This window comes from Quercus robur, chromosome 11, assembly GCF_932294415.1.
Source record: "Quercus robur chromosome 11, dhQueRobu3.1, whole genome shotgun sequence".
Taxonomy (NCBI): Eukaryota; Viridiplantae; Streptophyta; class Magnoliopsida; order Fagales; family Fagaceae; genus Quercus; species Quercus robur.
The window spans coordinates 31341173-31362757 of NC_065544.1; the positions used below are offsets into that span (position 1 = coordinate 31341173).

At 32.2% G+C, this 21585-nt stretch overlaps 2 protein-coding genes across 2 annotated transcripts; both read right to left on the reverse strand.

The window, feature by feature from the left end:
- Positions 1 to 1668: 1668 nt before the first annotated feature.
- LOC126706414 (cyclin-D1-1-like) lies at positions 1669 to 3848 on the reverse strand. The gene is made up of 5 exons (XM_050405855.1): positions 3195 to 3848; positions 3023 to 3109; positions 2622 to 2934; positions 2436 to 2551; positions 1669 to 2240 (listed from the first exon to the last, which is right to left on the reverse strand). Exons 1-5 carry the CDS (start codon positions 3477 to 3479, stop codon positions 1980 to 1982), a joined length of 1062 nt encoding a protein of 353 aa, XP_050261812.1. The 5' UTR covers positions 3480 to 3848; the 3' UTR covers positions 1669 to 1979.
- Positions 3849 to 10692: 6844 nt separating this feature from the next.
- Positions 10693 to 18834, reverse strand: LOC126706168 (nucleobase-ascorbate transporter 4). The gene is made up of 14 exons (XM_050405483.1): positions 18642 to 18834; positions 17862 to 17959; positions 17506 to 17682; positions 17191 to 17291; positions 17024 to 17099; positions 16616 to 16675; positions 15955 to 16139; positions 14931 to 15027; positions 14443 to 14529; positions 14306 to 14364; positions 13911 to 14002; positions 13656 to 13733; positions 11280 to 11440; positions 10693 to 11174 (listed from the first exon to the last, which is right to left on the reverse strand). Exons 1-14 carry the CDS (start codon positions 18817 to 18819, stop codon positions 10956 to 10958), a joined length of 1668 nt encoding a protein of 555 aa, XP_050261440.1. The 5' UTR covers positions 18820 to 18834; the 3' UTR covers positions 10693 to 10955.
- Positions 18835 to 21585: the final 2751 nt, after the last annotated feature.

Here is a 21585-nt window from a genome sequence, read left to right on the forward strand (position 1 = left end):
AATTACGTTTTTCTTTATGAATTAATATAAAAAAAAAAATATTAATCTCGCACTCTATTTCACGGTTTAATAACTTACGCAGAGAAGTTGTAATTTGGAAAATTAACAATCGTGTGGAAATTGTTATGTGTGCGGAATTATTTTTTTGGTTGACTAATGAATGTCTTTGCAGCATTTGTTAATTAGTTTTTTTTTATAAAAAATTTTGATATCACTTTCATAAAAAATTATATAATGTAGTGTCTGTTAATATTGTAATCACAAATTATTTTATAATACTCTAAGACTCGTTAAATTATCCTCCTTTTTTTCCTTTAGCTTCAAAACTCCATAATTTTATAAATCTTACATATCAAGTGATATCAAATTTTTAAGTCTCATATATTTAATCTCACATCACAAACAAGTACGAATTTGTGTTTTTAAAGATCATTGTTAATTAGTTAAGAATAAAACCTACAAACCTCATCCTTAATTCCACCTAAAAATAAATAAACATTCACAAATTATTATGTTTTTTTTTTTTTTTTTTTTTTGATAAAACACATTAATATCTTGATTCTTGAATCCCTTACAATTTATTTTTTATTTATTTTGGAGAAACAAACACAAACGTGCACACCCTTATAATTTTGAGTATACCAAAAAACTCTTGATGTATATATATGTTTTTATATGAAATACAATTCTAAAGATTGACACGTATTTAGCACATTAACAACACTTATTTCCACATATATTTGATTGTTTACACATAAAAACAATAAAGAGATTTGTGAATACCTTTTTTATTATTAAAAAAATAAAATAAAATAATTTTTTTAATTGCAAGAACAATCTATCCTATCCTATATAAAAATACAATATCTTTAGTTGCTGTCCAATTTTTCATAAATTTGTTGTCCGATTGATAAAAGATTTCTAATAGCATTATTTGAATTTTTTTAAAATATATGCGAGTAAAAAATATATATAAAAATATATGTAATATTATTTAAACACTGAGAGCCTGTTTGGTATAAATGTTTAAACAATAATTTTTAATTTTTAAAAAAATACATATACATAAAAAAGTATAAAAATTTGTATAATGTTGTTTAAAAACCAAACCGAAAACATGTAGCCTAAAATTTTGTCCGTTAAACAACATTTATAAACTACCCTTGCGCTTTTCTAAGGGATCCTTGTTCCACATCTACGGATTTGAGACATTACCCTAAACTGCAACCCACTGACCGTACTTCCTGTCGGGCACTGTATAGGTCCATTTTGGATCATTAGTATAATAAAATAAAATAAACACACCTACTCCCAATCAGCAACGGTCCAAAACTACCCTCAAATTCAATCCCTCGTAGAGATACACATACCCATCAAAATATATAATCTCCTTTCTTTTTTTTTTTGGAGCATAATCTCCTTTCTTTCATGGTTTATGCCACGGAAATGGAAATACCATTTCACAAGGGCATTTTGGACAAAACACATTCAATAAACAGTTGGGTTCCATCATGACCCATTGGATTTCTTCTATGCAGATATGATTGAGAATTGAAGTGGCTTTCGGGAATAATTGAAAAATCATTAGCGTATCCCTGTAGATACAGTTTTTTCGTACTTAACTACACTTTCTTTATTCTTATCAAAAAATAAAAATTATAATAACAATAATAATAAATACACTTTCTTTATTGACCAAAATGCCCTCCACATACTACAAAATTAAAAATTAAAAATATTTGCTATATCATTTTTTTTCCAATATTATATAAGATGCTGATAAAAATGAAAAATCCCTCTTCCCTAACCCTTCCTGATATCCTGACCGTCCATCTTACAATCAACGACAAAATGAGAATTTAATGCCGAGTAGAAAAGGGACAGCAAAAAAAAAAAAAGAAAAAAACCTCTCTCTCTGACAAAAGATGTGAAAAGAGATAGAAATACTACGGCTTGTTTTTGGATTGGGTGCCTTATATCTACCGATTCTGTACATCCGGGGTAGAGGATCGTAGCCTTTTGATTGGCGGCTCGGCTTCGGCTTCCGCTTCGGCTTCGACTAAGCCAGTTGAGCTGGGGTTCTCGGAACGCGTGTCGCAGCTACCACAAGCTGCGGCGTCGAGCACGCCAACTGGGCTTGGAGGCGGCGCCTGCTCTGCTCTCCGCTCTTTAAGGCGAGCTAAAGGACACGTGTCGATCAGATACTCCTCCATCAGTTGGTGACAGCTTCTCACCATTTCCTGTCCCAAAAAAAACAAAAAGAACAAAAGACCCCAAAATTTTTTAAAAAAATATTACACAACTTTCTATGCTTCGCTACTCAAACAAAACAGTCAACACTCTAGAGCATTATAGTCTTGCTAAAAAGAAAACAATTATTTATACAACAGTTCCTTAAAAATAAAGAAATTATATAAAAGACCACAGAATAATACTTTGTTTACTCTCTTATCAAAAACCACCGGACAAGCAGATGAACCAGCTTCACCGCTAGCGCAAAGCACAGCCGCTGCTGCTATTGTCGATGGTGCATAACCCAAAAAATCTATAACTGCAATGTGAAATCTAAAATTAATCTTTAGATTGATTTATTAATATCTGTAATATTAGAAATTAGTTACCTCGGGTGGTGCTGAGAATGAGATCCGAAGAAGCGGAGAAGACCCGATTGAAGGAGTGGGGTTTAGAAGTGGAAGGGAGGTTGGAGATGAAATGGGGGAGGAAATCGAAGGGAGTGACGGAGCGTAATCTCCAATTGAGAAATGACAGGACTCGGAGCTCCATTCTCTGAACCGTTTTGGGTTCGAACACGTACTTGGCGTCCGATACTTGTAGGTCTAATATGAGTGGCACATCGGGCTCTTCCAATTTGGCCGCTAATGACAAACATGCCACCGAAAGCAGCTGAGATGGCCACCCATTTGGTTGTTGTTGCTGAAATATCAGACATTTTCCTATAACATAGTTAAACATTCATATATATTATTTCTTTACTGAAGAAAAAAATTAGTCTTATACTTACCGATACAGAATGCGATGAGAGGAAACGGTCGAGGTAGTTTACAGACAGAAACGCCGTTACGGGTCTGAAGTGATAATAAGCGTGCACCTAATAAAAAATTCCACACATGAAAAATCATACTAGCCTACTCGTCGCACACGTTACGCGCTGATAGTAAGATAAATGCCCATACCTTTAAGATCCAGTTGATGGAGTCTTGGCGAGCGGTGACGTCGATGGAGCGGTCACGACAGCGTGAGAGGTAATCCGGGCGGGGCATGTGGTGGGGCTCCGACTCGAAGACTCTGGAAATATCGAAACCATCATCATCGGAGGAGGATGGACGGTGATTGGATGAGATCCACGTGTCGTCGTCGTCGTCGTCGTCGTCATTACCAGCTTCCCATGATACGACGCCGTCTGCGTCCTCGGCGCAGTACAAGTTAGTAGCAGAAGTGGAGGAGCGAGAGTGAGACATTGGTGCGGCGGCGGAGAGAGTGAGAAACTAACGGAGATTTAACGACATTGGTGACGGCGGCGACACGAAGAGTGGTGGCGGAGAAGTCTTTTAAGGTTTTGGTCATTGCTTTCTATATGGGTCTGAATGGGAAAACATATATATGTCTCTGTCTCTCACTCACTAATTTATTTTCTATTATAATTATTATTTTTTTTAATTTTTTTAATATAGTTTATTTGTAGTAATAACTCAATTTGTTTGTTTCAATGAAAAAGGGTGTTGGTGGATTACAGAAATAGAAAAGGGTGTGGGTGTTGAGGAACGAGAAGAGGTCATGTGGACAAAGATGAAAGGCGGAGTTTTGGTTTTGGTAGCTGTAAGCTTTTAATGTAAATGGCGATTAATAGTTGAGATGTCGGGATGTACTAATTTCTGCAGGTTTTTCTTTTTCTACTTACATTATTTAATGAATATAAAAATATATACATGTCAATAAACTTATTCATAAATAAATGTCAAAGAAAGAAATGGAAATGGGAGATTTTTTGTCAAATATATTTCTCTCTCCATTTAAGATTTAAGGACCAACAATTCGAAATATATCTGGTCCGCAAAATTAGTATTTTTCTTCTGATTTTTTTTTTTTCCTGAATCAGTGATTTTTCTTTGGGACTGTATGCATTTATGAGTAGGAATCTTTTGCACTTCTTAATAAATATATTGAATAAAGTCAATTACTTTTAATATAAACATCATGATTGTAAGTTGTTTATTTCCAGTTTTCCACCAAAGTAATTAGTGCTATTTATTCTTGAATAAGGTTTTTTTTTTTTTTTGTGGAAAATGAATATAAATATTTATAAAAACTTTTTATAAAAAAATGAAAAAAATAATAATCAATTGTTTTGACATTTTTTTTTATATTTTCCATGAAAATTGTTTAAAAACTTTCTTAAAATAATCTATTAACAAATATCAATCAATTATGTAAGGATAAAAGGCCCATAAAGGGATATTGGGCCATGGGCCGTATCCGATGACATTAAGTTGTCCGAGAACAAGATGACATTAACAAGGACATACAAATTAGTGGGCTGTGAAAGAAGTCTAGTTGTAAAGGGTTGGAAGTGTAGTCCGAGGAGAGACACCTCCTTGGCTAAGCAGGGCAGAGGTCAAAGACCTAACCTTTCATCAAGGACAACGCACCAGACGGTCATACCGATAAGGATAAGTATCAAAAGGGAATAAGACAAAAGCAAGCTGAGAAATATTTAAGAAAAAGCTATTACCACCACATTGAATGTTCTGCAACTAACTCTCTGACCGCATTAATGTGGAGGTGATATTTGAATAGTAATATTCAACCTTACAACTACCCCCAAGGACTTCAAGAAACTGCTGATAGGACAATGATCAAAACCAACAACTTGATTCACACATAGAAGGCTAAGATGAAGTGAAGCAAGGGAATATAAAGAAGAAAAACCTCATTACAAAAGGATCATCTAAGAATTGGTAGAAGAAACACCGTGGTCATAAGAGCTCTAAATTGTGTTTTAAGTTCAAAAGAAATATATAAGAACCACTCTCCTCGGACTTTGCCAAAGAAGATTTTCCTTACATAAACCCGTTTATTTTCATTTTTTAGCAACCTTTAACCTACTGTGATTGTTATCCTACTCATTGAAGTCTAGTTTCTAGCCCACTCTTTACAAATTCATTGTATTAGGCTCTTTGAGCCTTGGTCCTTTTACTTTTTGGACTTAGGAACCAAATCGTGCCCTTACAAATTAAGTTATAAAACTCGTGAAATTAATAAATATATATTGTGTATTATATTTCATCTATAGATTCTGCACTATTAGCCCAAAAAAAAAAAATCTATAGATTTTGCTCATGAGATTCACACATATATTAGTCAGAAGGAATAGGAAAAGGAATGTGGAATACATCAAATTTAAGGAATAATTTCTCCTCAAAATTGTCAACTTTTCCCACGAATTTGAAAGCGCAAGATAACTATATAAATGCAAGGCCCCAAAAAATTGTAGTAGAATTTCAGTCTAAATTAGAGTTGAATTTTACCAATGCATTTAAGCATTTGATTTGCCTAAGAGCCTGTTTGGCCAACAAATTTCCGTCACTCAATTTCCTTCACTCATCACTCATCACTCAATTTTTCACATCCGTTTGCCTTCATCACTCAATTTCCATCACTCACTATTTTTCACACTATTTGGAGGGCCCACGCCTGTCACAGTGCAACTTTTTTTTTTTTTTTCCACTAGCATCTTCTTCTTCTTCTTTTTTCCTCCTGGGTTGGCTGTTCGGTCTGGTTTTTTTTTTTTTTTTTTTTTTTTTTTCACTAGGTTTGGTAAGTCTAGGTACTAAAGAAAAAAAAAAGAATAGAACAGAACAGACTGAACCAGTAAAAAAAAGAATGAACAGCCAACACCAACCCAGAAAAAAAAAGGTGGTCAAAAGTTGCGGCTATGGGTCCCTCATGTGTGTTTATTTACGGAAATGTCATTAAGTTATGAGTTATGGAAACTGAAAACAGCATTTTGTTGTTTTCAGTTTCCATAACTCATAACTCAAAAATCAGAGAATTGAGTGATGGAAACAAAGTTATGGAAACAGAGTTATCGTTTAGCCAAACAACCTTTTTGCTATGGGTCCCACCATTTTTGAGTTATGAGTTATGGAAACTGAGAATTGAGTTACGGAAACAATTAAACCAAACAGGCTCTAATTCTCTCTTAAAAAAGAAAAAAAATTTTGTCTAACTCGTGCCAGAATTCAAGTTATGACTTAGGAGCGCCACGATACTTGACTTGAGACTTTGAATTGAGAGTATACTATACGTTTATACCATACTATACTCTCATCTTGCTAACCACGAGTTCTCCTCTCCTCCACACATTACAATCCATGCATTATAATAATATCCATGATGTTAACATGGTATTTTACTTTTTGACTAAATTACAAATTCGCACCTTTAAAATTTGGTGTCTTTTGATTATGTTCTATAAAATTTTTGTAATTTTGATTCGCAACCATAACGCTATCTTGTATTTTGAAAAAGATTTTTCCGTTCATGTCCATTAATAAGGTGGACAACGACGTAAATTTAATACATTAAAATTACATTGTTTTATGTGTGTGTATATATATTCTTTTTTTTTTTTAATTGTTTTTAGTACCAAATGTTTTTTTTTCCTTTCTCCTTTCCCATTGAATAGCTCCATCATGGTCACCACCCCTTCTCCAACTACAGAGATCAATTAGTCTCTAATCCTCTAATAGCTCCATCATGGTCACCACACAGCTTTGTTCTTCAAAATCAATACACATTCCCCTTCTTTCCCACACAGTCCTGAATTTAATCACCTAAATCAAAAAAGCTCAAGTGGCCGTTTGGTTAGCATTAATTTGGCCAAAAATGATGTTGGCTTAATTTAAATGCGATTTTGTGCATTTGATAAGATCTCCAAAATGCAATTATTGGGGAAATAAGCTCATTTTACTACTAGGCCCTCTTTTTCATTTTTTCTTTTTTTTGAAGATACTGGTTAGCCACCCTTTAAGCAACTACTAGATTGACACCACCACCACCACCGCGAAAGCCCATAGCTCATACAAAATTATCAATCTAATTGAGATATTTTCAAGGAGAATAGCTAGATTGAACTTGCTATAGAAGATAAGGGCAAAAGATCTATAGATGAAGTTTAAGTCACGGAGCCATTCTTGACCCCCCTCCTAGGAAGCAAAATAGATGTAAGTTTATTCTTACTTGTTAGTTGTTACCATTATGGTATTGCTGGTCACATAAATGTGTTAGTAAAATAAATAAAGTAGTATTTAAGGATGTAAAAATTAAAATAAGTCTTTTTTTACACCCTCGGATGTAAATGCTCTAAGACCAAGTTGTTTCCTCCTTAGATATAAATGGTATGTATCATATGTTGCCTATCAAGCCAAGGAAAATTTTAAATTGATACCCTAAAGGTGAAAGGACCAAAAGTTGATATTGTTCAAAATCCTAATGTGAATGTGGGTGATGTTTGTAAAACTCAATGTCACACTATAGAAAATGTGTTCCAAACCTATGAAGGAGAAAGAACGCCTCCCTGTGGTAGAATTTCCACACAATTGGATCTCTTTAATCATGTTCAATTGAGAAGCATGAGCTTACTGACCCTTGCAAAACAAATGATAAAATTGTCATTCTCTCAAAGGACTTCCAAATCTTTTGATAGTCACTCCACTTTTCTCGACTCTCTTCACCTATAAAGCCTTAAGTCGTGTTATGTGGGTGAAGAAAGATTCTCTCAAATGAATGTTCTTTTGCATTACTCCTATATCAATCCTTTCAATCTGTTTTGTGTATTTTGATATTTTTATTTTTGAAAATCTTAAAGTGTATAACATGAATATAAATCCCTCTCTCTTGACTTAGAACATGTTTGACATTGTGGAACAACATAGAAAGTGGGTGTGTGTGAGTGTGTATCAAAACTAAGTGCATGACTAATTTTAAGATAAATGTAAATTTATGGTGTTAATGTATAAGTCATGTATGCATATTGTATTTTCTATCATCAAATTCACACTTGTTTACTAATATTTAAACTCAATTGAGGTTAAGTTTATGTAACAAACATTTATATAAAAGGTTGATTTTTTAATTCAAGCATTGATGTGAACATTGATAATAATAAAAAAAAAAAAAAAATCCCTTAAAAAGATAATGGAAATGGTTACCTCTAAATTAGTGTAAAGCCACTATGATGTATGAATTATAAAGAAGGTTTTGTTTCAATATTGTGAAAATCACCACTCAATTAAGACTTAAGTACATAAGAGCATTCTTATCAAGAAGGGCAAATGCTATAAATGCTAAAATTTAACATACAAAATGTTATAAATACTAAAAAGTATACTCCATCAATACTTTCAAATCTTATTTATTTTGCAATTCAGCTACAGTGGACTGCTATGTCTAGCAGCTCACTGTAGCAAGATTGTAAAAAAAAAAAGTATTTGTTTAATGGTAGTTATTTGAAAACATTAAAAGAAAAAAAAAAAAAAAAAGGAACAAAGAAAACATAAAGAAAGAATAAAAAAAGAATATTTAAATGAAGTTGTAAAATAATAGAAGTTTTTGATGTTTGGTGGATTGTAAAGTAGTATGTTAAAATTGATAAAGTAGGATTTTGAAATGGTAAATACTAAAATATTTAGCATTCTTGATAAGAATGCTCTTAATATAGAGATAAAGTGAACATGTGAAAAAAAAAAAAAAAAATGGAGTCAATTTTAAATAGATTTGATTGATTTGAAAACCTTGAATTTTTAATAATATTTGACTTCATAATTTTTTTTTTCCTCTACTTTAGAGGTTGGTTTGAGTTCACAAAACATTTTTAACACATGAAAGAACTTTGCATATTTGAATTCTTATATCATTGTTATATACGATGCATATTCTTAAATAATTATGCCTAGAAGTGTCTAAATAAAGACGTTAATGGGTCACATAGTAACAAAAAAAAAACTGCATATAAGGAAAAACAAAATATTAGTATTCTATGGACTCCCATTATTTTTAAATAGCATTTTGTTTCTGTGAGTTTTTTCTCCAAATTGTTTTTCTAAAGAGTATTTTGAAATCATTATGTATTTTTCCATAGGGGAGAGTTCTTTTTTTTTTAAACCATGTTCATCATAGGGGAAGAAAGCATGGAGGTTCTCTATTAAGGGAGAGTTGTATAGACTTTCATGAATTCATATCTTTTGTCATTGCGGACAAAATTGGGAATAGGATTAATTTTTTTTAAGCGGCTAGTTGTGTGTGATTTACATAGAACAATCTTGTGTTATGTTAAAGTTTGAAAGCTGACTTTTTTTTTTTTTCTTTTTTTTTAATAAGGACTAACCACTTTTACCTATACCTTTTCTTAATGCATTTTTAATGCGGTTGTCCATGTTTCAGGAAAAGACAGATTTTATTATCTAGACATGTCATGTAGCTGAAACTAAGTCTAGGTTGGTATGATTCCCTCAACAAAAAAAAGGTCTAGGTTGGTATGTGGTTTCTGAGATTTAATTGTAGTACATTGAGTTTGTATTGTCATGGAATTGTCAAATAGGGAGATTGTTAGGGTTCAAAGATATGTTGGCAAATCCTAGAAACAAAACATATTAAAATTTGATTGAATCAATAAATTTTGTGAGGGTTGAATCTGGATCAAAAGTTGTTCAAAGAAGATAATGTTTTAATATATTCAAAGATAAGAAGTTGATGATCTTTTCCCCACATATTTTGCACTGTAATGAATTTTTTAAGTGAAAATCGTTTCATTAAAAAGTAAACATTCGCTGCTTCAAATTGAAACAAATTTGAACCAATTTGGTATGAAACGATTAAGATATGATTGTTTAAAGTTAGTGCAGCTATGCTAAATCCAAGAACTTCGCTCAAGCAAACAACAATTTTGCTTAGGTGAGGCAATTTATCGTCCCCACTTTTAGAAAAGGGGGTTTTTGCTTAGTTTTAACCCTACTTAATGCACCTATATAAATTACTTGTTGTACGCCTTTTAGATGTAAGAAAGAAGGGTATACTAGGGCTAAACAGGTTTAATTTTGTTCCTATCTTCCAAATTATAAACAAATAAATTATAATTTTGCTTTATTTCAAAAAAAAAAAAAATTATGTTTTTATAGAACTTGAGTCTTGATCCTTTCTTGAAAGGAGCTTTTCCAATGACTTCATTGCAGCAAATCTTCAAAGAGGTTCTTTGAATTGCCAAATGTTCTAATCCAAGCCAATGAGGAGTTCATTGAGAAAATTACTGTAAAAGGATTCCAGAGAATCTAAATGTATAGAAACTTTGTAAATAGATTGTTGTAACTATTCCTTTATAGTGAATTTTCTATAGGACTGGATCCCGAAGTGGTTTTTCATTGAAGGATTCTTCATTGATCTACTACTTCATTACCAAATTTGTATATTTTTACTTCTTTTTTATTATTGTTATTATTGCCTTAAATTTAATATTGATACCTTTGATTAATATATTTGTTTGTATGAAAAATTGTGAAGGAACTTGTTAAAAGTATTTTTTTTTTTTATTCCACCATATAAATTGGTTGGAGTCAAAATAAAAATTATTTCAATTAGTATAAGAGGTCTAAACAGACTTTTCACTTCACAATAGAATGCAACAATTAATGTAGTTTTGGCTTTATAAAAGCAACAAATTTAACTGTAGCTATATATTTTCTCATTATATATTTGAGAAGACTATAAGAAGGTATATACAAAGACTTAGGCAATTATGTATGCAACAAGAAGTCAGTGTCTTATGCTCAACTGTTGCTATATATTTTCTCATTCTATACTAGGAAATGCAATGGCAGAAGAAAAGACTGCCATAGGCACAACAAATTTGAGATGTTCATTAAAATTTCTCCATTCTAAAATCAGAATGAAGGGAAGAACCTATTAAGCTTCCAAGGCAATGCATAGAACTCCTCACTCCTAGTATCCTGGTTAAAGAATCTGAATTTCTCCCACCAATGCCTCCCACTATCTCGACGGGTTGAGTCGTGGCTACGGCTCAAAGTGGAGTCCAAAAGAAAAGCAACTATAGCAGCCACTGTTGCTGGGGAAGAGAAAATCACTTGCACAAAGTCGTTGAACTGAAAGTAGTCCGAAGTGCAAACAGATTAAAAGTTTATAACTTCAATTTGACCATACGAAAAGTAAATAAATATGAAGCTATAAGAAAAGGTGAACATACGCACCCATATAGAACGAGTGTGGACAGGTCCCTGACCGGCTATCAAAAGGTATTCGTTGAAATATTGAGGCACACTAAGACCCATGAAGAGGGAAAAGCCTAGAATGAATTTTGTCCGGAAGCTATTCAGGTTGCAGAATTGAAGAAGAGCAAGGCCAGCTGAAACTGCTCAATCCAAAGAAAAGTGTTAAATGATTGTGTTAAAAACTATTTAAGAAATTAAACAGCACAACTAAAATTCAGATTCAAAATATTTAAGAAAGATGAGTAGTGTTGTATTTTTTTTTTTATCTCCAAGCCATGTTTCCTCAACTAATCAATTTGTTGCTCAAATGTAGTACTGCAAAAATATCCCAGTAACTGTGAACAGAAAGGTAATATTCGTCAAAAGCCTTTTGGCTCAATGGCACTATCAGTCTCCTCCATAGTAAGAATCTGGGTTGAAATACTCAATTAACAAATGGCAAGGTAATTCTTCATCTCAATCAAAAATGTTTTTAAGGCAGCATACCAGTCTTCTTCAATTCAAAAAAATCAAAATCAAAAACAAAAACAAACAAACAAACATTCTATTTATTTTAATCAAATCCTAGCTTTATACGTCTAAAGCAAGCAGGAATGATTCTTATTTTTCATGGATACTCTTTCAAATAACTGAATTGCAGTTAAATTCCTGAAACTTTCTTTAAAATGAATTTTTAGACGGAATGTAGGCTAAGTCTATTACATGGTTACAAAGGTACAACATATGTACGGCAATGAGAGACGAAAGTGACTATTTCAATGGGGAAGAAATCATTGTGTAAAAAAAGGTTGAAATCCTCATCCTAACAAGAATCTCATAACAAGCTTGGAATATGGACAATGTATCTTCTCATTATGTCTAAATATGATTACCATGGGATGAAACATGCAACAGGATCACGAAAGAGATAAAACTTGTAAACAGATTTTTATAGTTTTCATTTTCTTTTGAGATCTATGGCCCTATGGGACAAAAAGAAGGGGGAGAGTGTTCTGTAATTGATAAATGGAAAGTTGGTTTAACATAACAACATAAATCGTCAATTCTTCATGACATCCAAAGGGCTTTTCTTGCCACTAGGTCAATAAAAATAAATAAGAAAAAGAAACGAGGACAAAAAAATATGGGCACTTCAAACTAAGGAAATTGAAGTTTAAGGAAACCACAAAGTTAGAAAACAGGAATTTGGCTTATGTTCTAACAGGAATTTGGCTTATGAACATGATACGAGATGACTTGGTACTTGGAGAATGGCACAGTTGAATGATTTGAGATTTGTGATTTTTAACATGCTACCATTGCAACTGCTTGAAGAAAGAAAAACAATCAAATCTGTAAAATTAAATATACAGATACAACTAGCGAGTTAATCTTGAAGGGGCTGATTGTCCTAAATACTATGTCCCCCCCACCCCAACTGTTTTGCTAAAATTTGAAACAGTGTCCCTAACCCAAATAAAATATGTAGTGTCAAAGAGAAATGAAGCCAAATTTAAATTCCTTGCCAATTCTAGTTAAATTTTTTTTACTTCCATTTAGTGCTTAATTTTTAAGAATTATCCATCAACAAAGTATTTCCAATTCCAATAAATAATTGTACTTCCATGTAGCACTTAATTTTCCACATTTACCCATCAAGAAAAGCTAAAAGTCAGAATTGTATAGACAAAATATTTGAGAAAGTATTCAAATTAGAGTTTGTTGAATGTGTTTTAATGTATTTCCAAAAAAAAAAAAAAAAACTATAATGATTTTATTTGAATCAATTAGATAAAAATATCAATAATAGGATTAGGTATAGTAGGTCAAAATATTAAAAATATTTTCTTATAAATATTGAACAGTTACAAATTTTTGCTTAATTAAACTATAAATAAGTATACAAAGAAATGTAATAAGCATCCTTTTTTTAATGAAAGAAATCTTGAAACTCAATTCAATTTTTTTTAATGACATTGTTATTCTGACATTGAATATCTATTTGTATTCTTTTTGTTCACCAAGAAAGTAAAATAAAGCCAAGAGACTTATAACTCAACTAGTTGGCACTTTTTGGTGTTTCCAAAAACATCTAGAATTCAAATTCACCCTCCACCAACTATCAAATTATAAGTAAAAAAAAAATTAAAAATTAAAAAGAAGCAAAATAAACATTGAAAGTTTACATTTTCTTGAATGATTTACATAACAATTACACAACTTATACTATATCCACCCCTCCCCAGAAAGAAAATCTCTAGTTCTGCCGTTGACTATGATGACCATACATGTCATGGCTTAAACAGAAATAAAAATAAATAAACTACTAAAAATTAACAATTTCTATCTTGATCACCATAGAAATGTGATACATACCTACGTAGGCAAAGAGAACACAGTACAATGCCGCCACAATTGGTAATGGTATAGAAGCAATGACAGCACCGAATTTTCCTGGACATGAATTATAGACCCATAAGAAAATTCTTTAGGTTATGTATAATAACTCTGGAAAATATCCAAGACAAATGGCAAGCCCCTATTTCCCTTATTACTTAAATTGGAAATATGTCTCAAAAACATATCAAGTAACAATGACAAATTAAGCTAATAATGTATGAGATTCCACACCTAAAACAGAAAAGAAAATCATAAATCCTGCTGCTATTTGAACGACTCTTCTACTTCCAATCCGTGTTAATCCTAACAGACCTGCATTTTCACTTTGAAAGGAATAAATGGTACACAGTTAGATCACATCATTGAGTGTGTGTGTGTGTGTGTGTGTACAGATAGAGAGATAGATAGAGATATATTGCAAAACATCTAATAGACCACAGGTTTTTCCATAAATCAATATAATTCATAGGTCTTCAAAAGCCATCTACAGAAGATCATTATATTTCACCATTAAAGGCAGGAAACATCAAGTCAGGGCCAATTTTCACAAGCCGGTTGTGAAATTTTCACAAGCCGGTTCTAATCTAAGATTCTCCAAGGAAGTAATTAATTTTATAAATTTTTACACTGATGCAGTGGAGCCAGTTCCTGCACCAAAAATTCCATCCAGAAAAGTGCCTATTCCCTGAAATTTATTAGAATTAAACAGGTTACAAAAAATGAACAATTAATGGATAATAAGACATCAGAGTATCAATTGTACCTGCCAGCCAATACCACGGCTGAGTACGGAAGGAGGCACATGAGTGGCACTCCCATATCTTGCTGCTACAATATACGTACCCGTGGACTGCCCATGAAAATGAGAGTAGAAATTAAGATTAAAAAAGACAAAAGCAATATGGACTCTCTTCATATGTATACTAGTACAGGTTAGGAAGAGAATGGGTTTTCCATAAAGCAGTTTCACAACTATATCCAATTTTCTTCCCATCAAATAATTTTAAAAGATAAATCCACCTTATCATAATTATTACTACATGCATCTTAAGTAGAGTAGACATCTTCATTGTTCACAAGTATTGTCTTAGCTTATTTTGTAAAACACAAGCCAAATCTATAGATGAGCATTGGTACGCATAATTTGATCTCTGTTGCATTCTCATTATAATCAATAATGAGAAAAGGCAAATCACCATATTACTATCTATATTACAAAAAGAAAAAAAGGGGTTCAGGAATAAATCAAACCTCAACAATAGCAACAAAACCAGAAGCCATCATTGCAAAAGCATCTCCAGCATTAAATGTAGGACGTCCCCATTGAAACGGATATGGAACTCTAATCCTGCATATAGCAATGTAAAATAGTTTTAGTTCCCACAAGAAGCATACGATACATTTGATTAATCATTTACAATGGCCAAGAACATTTTGTTTAAAATTTCAAACGACAAAGTACAATGTAATGACTCACATTTATCAACAAACAAAGTTCTAGTAAAATCTTCCTCACAAAAAAGAAAAAAAAAATCTGGGTTTCTTTTAACCTTGACAAGGGAACACACTTGAGAGGTGTCAAGGGGGATTACTCATCACTTCCAACTACAGCTTAAGACAACAATATCAACAAATTGCCATATTCAAGTAGCCTAGTATATAAATCACAATTGTTAATATGGCATAATCCAAAATATACAAATATATAACTCAAACCAACCAATATCATTGTGAAGTGTGAACTGCTTCAAGTTACCTATTATGAATATGGCAAGCTCCTATGCTAAGTAAATTAAATTTTGAAGCACAAAAACAAAAGCGTATTATTTTTTAACCCTTTTTTTCCCTATATTACTGCCATTGAATAATCAGGAAACTTCACAGAGAAAATGTAAAAGATCTTTCATTCAACTACTAAGTTACTGATTCATCTTCATGGTACTATATATAGTTTGATATTTATTACATTTCAACAAGTGCACACTTAAGTAGTGCTACTTATTGCACAACAGAACATATTTATTTTAAAACAAAGTAGATATAATTAGGATTTTAACTAATGTGGTATTTCTAAGCTCTAAATACTGTATAAGATCTACACTACAGCTGGCAAAAACAAGACATTGCAGGATTGTTTCTCAAGCAAGACATTGTACAAAAAAAACGAAAATAACAAAAATAGTATAGCTTGTAATTAATTAAACATGTGAAGACAAGTGCTTAAATGAGAGATGCAATTAAATGGACTACAGCTGAGATTTTACATATCACTCACCAAGAGGCAGCACCAATGAGCCCAGAACGATCTGTGCGGCAACTTAATTGAGTTTTTACAGATCGACGGTTATATGCACCAGCTACAGTCAAAATTTCTGCATATACCCATACAATCGCGACTGAGAGTACAACAGCAAATCGAACAAATATGACTTTGTTCGATTTTAGCACAGAAGGAATATACTGCAAATCGATCAAATATTAAATTAGTTAATCATAAGAGAAAAGCTCAAAAGAAATTCAAGTTACCTGTCTCAAAAGTCAAAATATGAGAGACAAAAAAAGGCAGAAAAAGTTTTCTTAATTTTTATGCACTTGATACACTCTTTTCTCTTTGTAAATTTGAAAAAAGGTGAGGGATTATAAGATTCCTTCCACAGTGAGGACACCATGCAGGGAAGTGATATCCAGCCCATAGGCACCATTACATGGTTCTTCCTTAGATCTTATATGTCATTTGTTTCTTTTCAATTTTCAACCAAATCAAAGAATGAATGCAAACAGAAGTTTCAAGCAGAAGAAGACTTAGCGTAATTTTTAAATACCCTCTTTATCAAGTAGGATAAGAATATCAAGAATAATTAAAGATGTCCTTTTGTTTTTAAATATTAATGAAAATTTAGCTGATGAACTATAGGTTGCTTAGGGAGGCTGCCTACCTGAGATAAAACAATCAGAATAATCAATTCTGGGAGTCCAACTTCAATGCATTTCGCCAACTACAACCAACAATTAAACAGAAATGTTACTTTCATAAGACAATACATGTAGGAGGAAAAAAAAAAGTCAACTAAACAAGGTAAGTCTTGAACTAGCTAAGGTCTGTCAGCAATTTGACTTTTGGGTTTGCAAAAACTTCCTGTAGGAAGCAATGCATCTCCATTCATTTTTTTTTCTCCCCCTAATTATATATTCGTTATCAAAGATGATTCTTTCAATTAAGAATTACATTGATTATCGCTTAAACTATTATTAGAGGTTAAGGAAAATATAAAACTAGAAGTAGTTCCTTGTACAACAATTATGTGCATTAAATAATAACAGAATGAAAAATTCAGCGGTCTTACCTGTGGGAAACCATGTATGAAAAGGCCAAGTCCAGTGAGAGTTACAAAAGGAACTGCAGCAAGAGGACTGAGAAACCTGCACAATAAGACATAGCTCCTTAATCAAACAATTGAAGATTAACTAACAACATCCTCAAATCCAAAAGAACTCTTTTCCGGTACAATACCTTGCAAAGATTCTCCAGAAACCAAAAAATCCAACAATCATTTGGAAGAAAGATGATACAATAAGTGCTCCTTGTACGGCCCTCATGATTTGTTTAAACCTCTAAAATGGTACTCAGCAAACAAATAAGAAAAGTCATAAGCACACAGAATTCGGCATATCCAACAAATAATAAGTAGTATACTCTATTCTTTACTCATCTTTCCCAATAACAAAGCATTTCTAAGGATTTTCTTTTGTCATCCACTCATTTAGTCTTGGAATCAAATCTTACTCCAAAAAATTGGGAAGGTAGTAAGCTAATGTAAAAACCAACCTCATGGGGATCTACATTATCACTGAACCTCCTCGACAAGGCAATGGAAATGATTGGAATAAGAAAAGCATATGAAGGCCCCGTTACCACCGGTAGCCGAGTCCCAAAAACCGTTTGCAACAATGTGTTGATTCCAGCAACAAAGAGGAAAGTGCTTATCACCTCAGCCTTCTCCACCTGCAATAATGTGTTATTTGGTTATGGTAAATTACCAAACCCAGGACCGCTTACTTTGATACCATGATAAATTACTAATTATCCCAAAAACTTAAATGATTACGAAATGATGAATTTAATCATCTAAGGTAGGAAAATGAATGATATATTTTTGTGCATGTTTTGAGAGTAATTCTTACATTGCCACCACCCATTAGAGGAACAATAATGGTTGAGATGATAACAATGCTTCCAATTACCACCAGGTAGTGCTGGAATCCCACAAGTATGGCCTCAGCTACAGTCAATGAAACCAATTTTAGCAATCAATACTTTCGCACAGTTCAAATTGACAAGTTCATGGATAGTTTTCGTTAAAATCAAAATAATTTTGCAAATGTTAATTTTTAGGAAATGAAAAAAAAAAAAAAAAGGTAAGAAAAACGGGGGAGCCAACCCATATAAGATATATGGTTCAGTTCAAATGGATTCTTTAGCTTTTTTAAAAACGAAAAACGCAAGCATTTAAGGAATCAAAACTTTCAGAAATTTTTCTATCTGTTTCTTTCTCTCTTTAATCTCGACAACCCCATTCTTTTCCTTTTCCTTTCCATTAGTTATCTAGATTCTAGGGAACCAAACAGGACAGATATTAACAAAAGAGAAAAAAGAAACGAACGAGGAGAAGATACTAATAAATATACATAAGAATAACATAGAAACAAAGAAGGGCTCAGGTCTCGAAAATGGTGACAATAACGAGAGAGAGAGAGAGAGAGAGAGATTAAGTATGCTAAAGATGAAGAAAAAGGAGCGGAAAACTAAAAGCGATTTTTGTTTGTAAAAATGGGAAAAGCAAAAAACAAAAAACAGAGTAAAAAGTAGTAAAACAGAACAGAGTGAAGTTGACAAAGGCGAAGCAAAAATGAATAAAACAGAGTAAACTAAACAGAGCATTAGAAAGAAGAAGAGAGAGTTACGCCAATTGGGAGAACTAGAGACACAGAAGTCGATGCCGGGAAGCTGTTCCTTCACCGGGTGTGGTTGAAACTCATTGCCACCTCCACCTCCACGTCCTCCTCCTCCTCCTCCACCTCCACCCCCACCTCCACCTCCACCTCCTCCTCCTCCTCCTCCTCCTCCTCCTCCTACAGCCATTTCTCTCTAAAAGCTCTTGTGCTTAATTGTTTGCGTGCTCTGAGTATCTTTAAGAATCTCTGTATGGTTTTTTATGAGAACAAAAAAAAAGGGGTGTTTGATAAGCAATGAGGAATAATGAGGATTTGAGGAAAAAAGTAATGAAAAAAGAGTGATGGACAGGGACAGGGTTAGGCGGCGTTGTTATGACTTTGTATGACACAATGCGTTGCAGCAGAGAATAGAAGAGAAAGTATCAGTTACGTGATGGATGACATTATTATAATTATATTAACTTGTGTTCTGCTTGTTTTGCCTTGCCTTTTTATTTATTTATTTATTTGTTCACAAGAGAAGAGAGAAGAAGAGTGTGAGAATGAGAGAGACTGTAATCATTTCTTCATTGCTAATAATATTATTCTTTGGAAAGCTACCAACTGGCGACCTATCCATCACAACACTACACAACATTACCTTTTGCTCTCTATCTCTCTCTGAGCATGGAAAATGACACTCTCTCTGTCTCTATCTCTCTATGGGTGGGTGCGTGTGCGTGTGTTTTTGGTTTTTGCTTTTGCACGTTTCGGGTCAATATATTTGGAGACCAGACATGGAATTTGCATTTTGCCGTTGAGGGGCTCTTTTCTTCTTAGCTTTTTTTTTTTTTTTTTTTTTTTGACTTTTGACTTTTGCGTTTCATAATTTATGATTACATCGGGGTTCTTGTATGGAAGGTTATCCACCTAGCAAAGATTTGAAAAATTAACTCTATGGGTTGCCTTTTTTCTCTTTTCTTTCCCACCTGACTATAAATAGGACATGGGTTGCTTTATTAAACACTAGTTAATGGCCTGTAAGTTGAACGGTTTTATTATAAATTTATATAATATAATAACAAAAGGAATAAATTGTATTAATGTAACAATTATCAAATATAAAATGGTAACACTTCAATAAAAATACCAACTGTGCTATAATGAGACTCGCAGTTACATGTATTGAATTCTTTACATTAGAATATACTTTTAGTGTATCCTTATTCTTGTTTGTTATTATTCTATATTAAAATCTATAGTCCTTCAGAGCTTGTTACTTGAGACAAAGCAACGTACAATTGGTCATGAATGAACATTGGACTTTGCAAGTAGAGGGCAATGTTGTTTAGAATTTGTTAGACTTTTTTTTTTATTGTCACGGCATAACAAATCTTTAAAGAAAACGATCTTTTTTTTTAAGACGAATGGTTTCTTGCACAAATATTTGATTCTTGAATAGTATTTTTTTGCTTTTTGGATATTGAATTTGTAGCTCTTTGTCGTTATTCATAATGGATTTTCATCTTAATCTTGCACCTCTTGTTATTTCAAATTTGTTCAACTCTTTTAAGAAAAATGAAAATTTTATGCCAAAAAACTATTAATTATTTGACTCAAAACACTTGAAAACAAATTTATTATAAAATAAATGCACACAATTTAAGCAGATGAGTTTGTAATTTGCTACCAATTTATCATGTAAAATAAATGTATGACCATATTGGTACATTCAAATGTTCATTGCTTATATAGTCTGTTGCAAGAATAGTTGATTCTTGAATTGTGATTCTTTGTCTTTTCTTGGCTGAATCTACAGATCTTGATTGTCATAAATTCATAATCAATCTTCGTTTTAATCTTGCAACTCTTGTTATTTTAGCATTGTTCAACTATCTAACTCAAAACTAAAAAATAAAGGCAAACTGCTATAATATACATAACCAAACTAATCGTATGTATATTTGAAAGACAAATCAAGAGCATGTAAAGTGTAAAAAATCTTGTAATTCAAGGTGAGACTAATAAATCAAGAAATAAGCTTTTATGATTTCAAGAAATTAATATAGCAGCAAATCAAGTTGAATATAAAATAACATCCCAGATTTAGTAAATAAATACATTTATGAGTACCCAAGTGATTCTATTGAGCATTGAAAGACTCAAAACGCCAAAGAGATAGATTTTATAAATGGCTGAGAAAAATTGGTGGCACTGCATTTGTTGTTCTTCTCTAGTTTATATATTACTATTAGCATTGGATGTTAGCAGCTCAAACGGAACTTAGCTTATAAAATAATCCAATTAAACTGTAGATTTTATATTGAGGATATTATTCATTCAATTACTTTAAGGATATATTCATTATCCATTGTAATTTTTATTAATTGATATATAAATATAAATCTTAAATTACATCTAAGCTAAATTAGAACTGCAGCTGGAATTAACGTTAATCATAACTCTTCTTCTTCTTTTTTAAGGAAACGTTAATCATAACTCTGCATTAAATTTTGGGGTTTAATCCAAAGAATAAAAAAGTAAAGGGAAAAAATAGTTTGATAAATTAGAACTTAGAAGGAACTTCTCAAGAAATTGATATGGAAAAAGAAAAGACAAAAAGACAAAAGAAAGGAGTCCATGGGCCGTTAAATTAGAAAAGATATAGATGAATAATGATTACAGGTTAACTTAGTTTTTTTTATTCAAACAATTAGGTCTCTCTTAGGTATGGTAGTTGTATGCCACCAAATAAGTAAATTTAATTTTTCTTTTAAAGAAATTTAATAAATTTTTTACAATTTGGGTTTAGTGTCATAATGTTTAAAAGTGAGTTATAGATAGTGTCTTAATTCTTAAGATAAATAACTATGAGTATTTTTTTTTTAAGAAAAAGATAACATATGTGGAATAATGTTTAAAAGTGAGATAAATATAGTGTTTTAATTTTTAGGATATTTCTCTACGTGAGAGT

Bases quoted from the DNA above. Each gene is read 5' to 3' on its own strand.
- LOC126706414 (XM_050405855.1), bottom strand. From the start codon at position 3,479: ATGTCTCACTCTCGCTCCTCCACTTCTGCTACTAACTTGTACTGCGCC. The intron at 3,110-3,194 runs GTATGGGCATTT...ATTTTTTATTAG, and splicing joins CCATCAACTGGATCTTAAAG to GTGCACGCTTATTATCACTT. The intron at 2,552-2,621 runs GTAACTAATTTC...TTCACATTGCAG, and splicing joins CATTCTCAGCACCACCCGAG to TTATAGATTTTTTGGGTTAT.
- LOC126706168 (XM_050405483.1), bottom strand. From the start codon at position 18,819: ATGGCTGTAGGAGGAGGAGGAGGAGGAGGAGGAGGAGGAGGTGGAGGT. The intron at 17,683-17,861 runs GTAAGAATTACT...ACATTATTGCAG, and splicing joins CTCTAATGGGTGGTGGCAAT to GTGGAGAAGGCTGAGGTGAT. The intron at 15,028-15,954 runs GTGAGTGATATG...TGCTATATGCAG, and splicing joins CTCATTGGTGCTGCCTCTTG to GATTAGAGTTCCATATCCGT.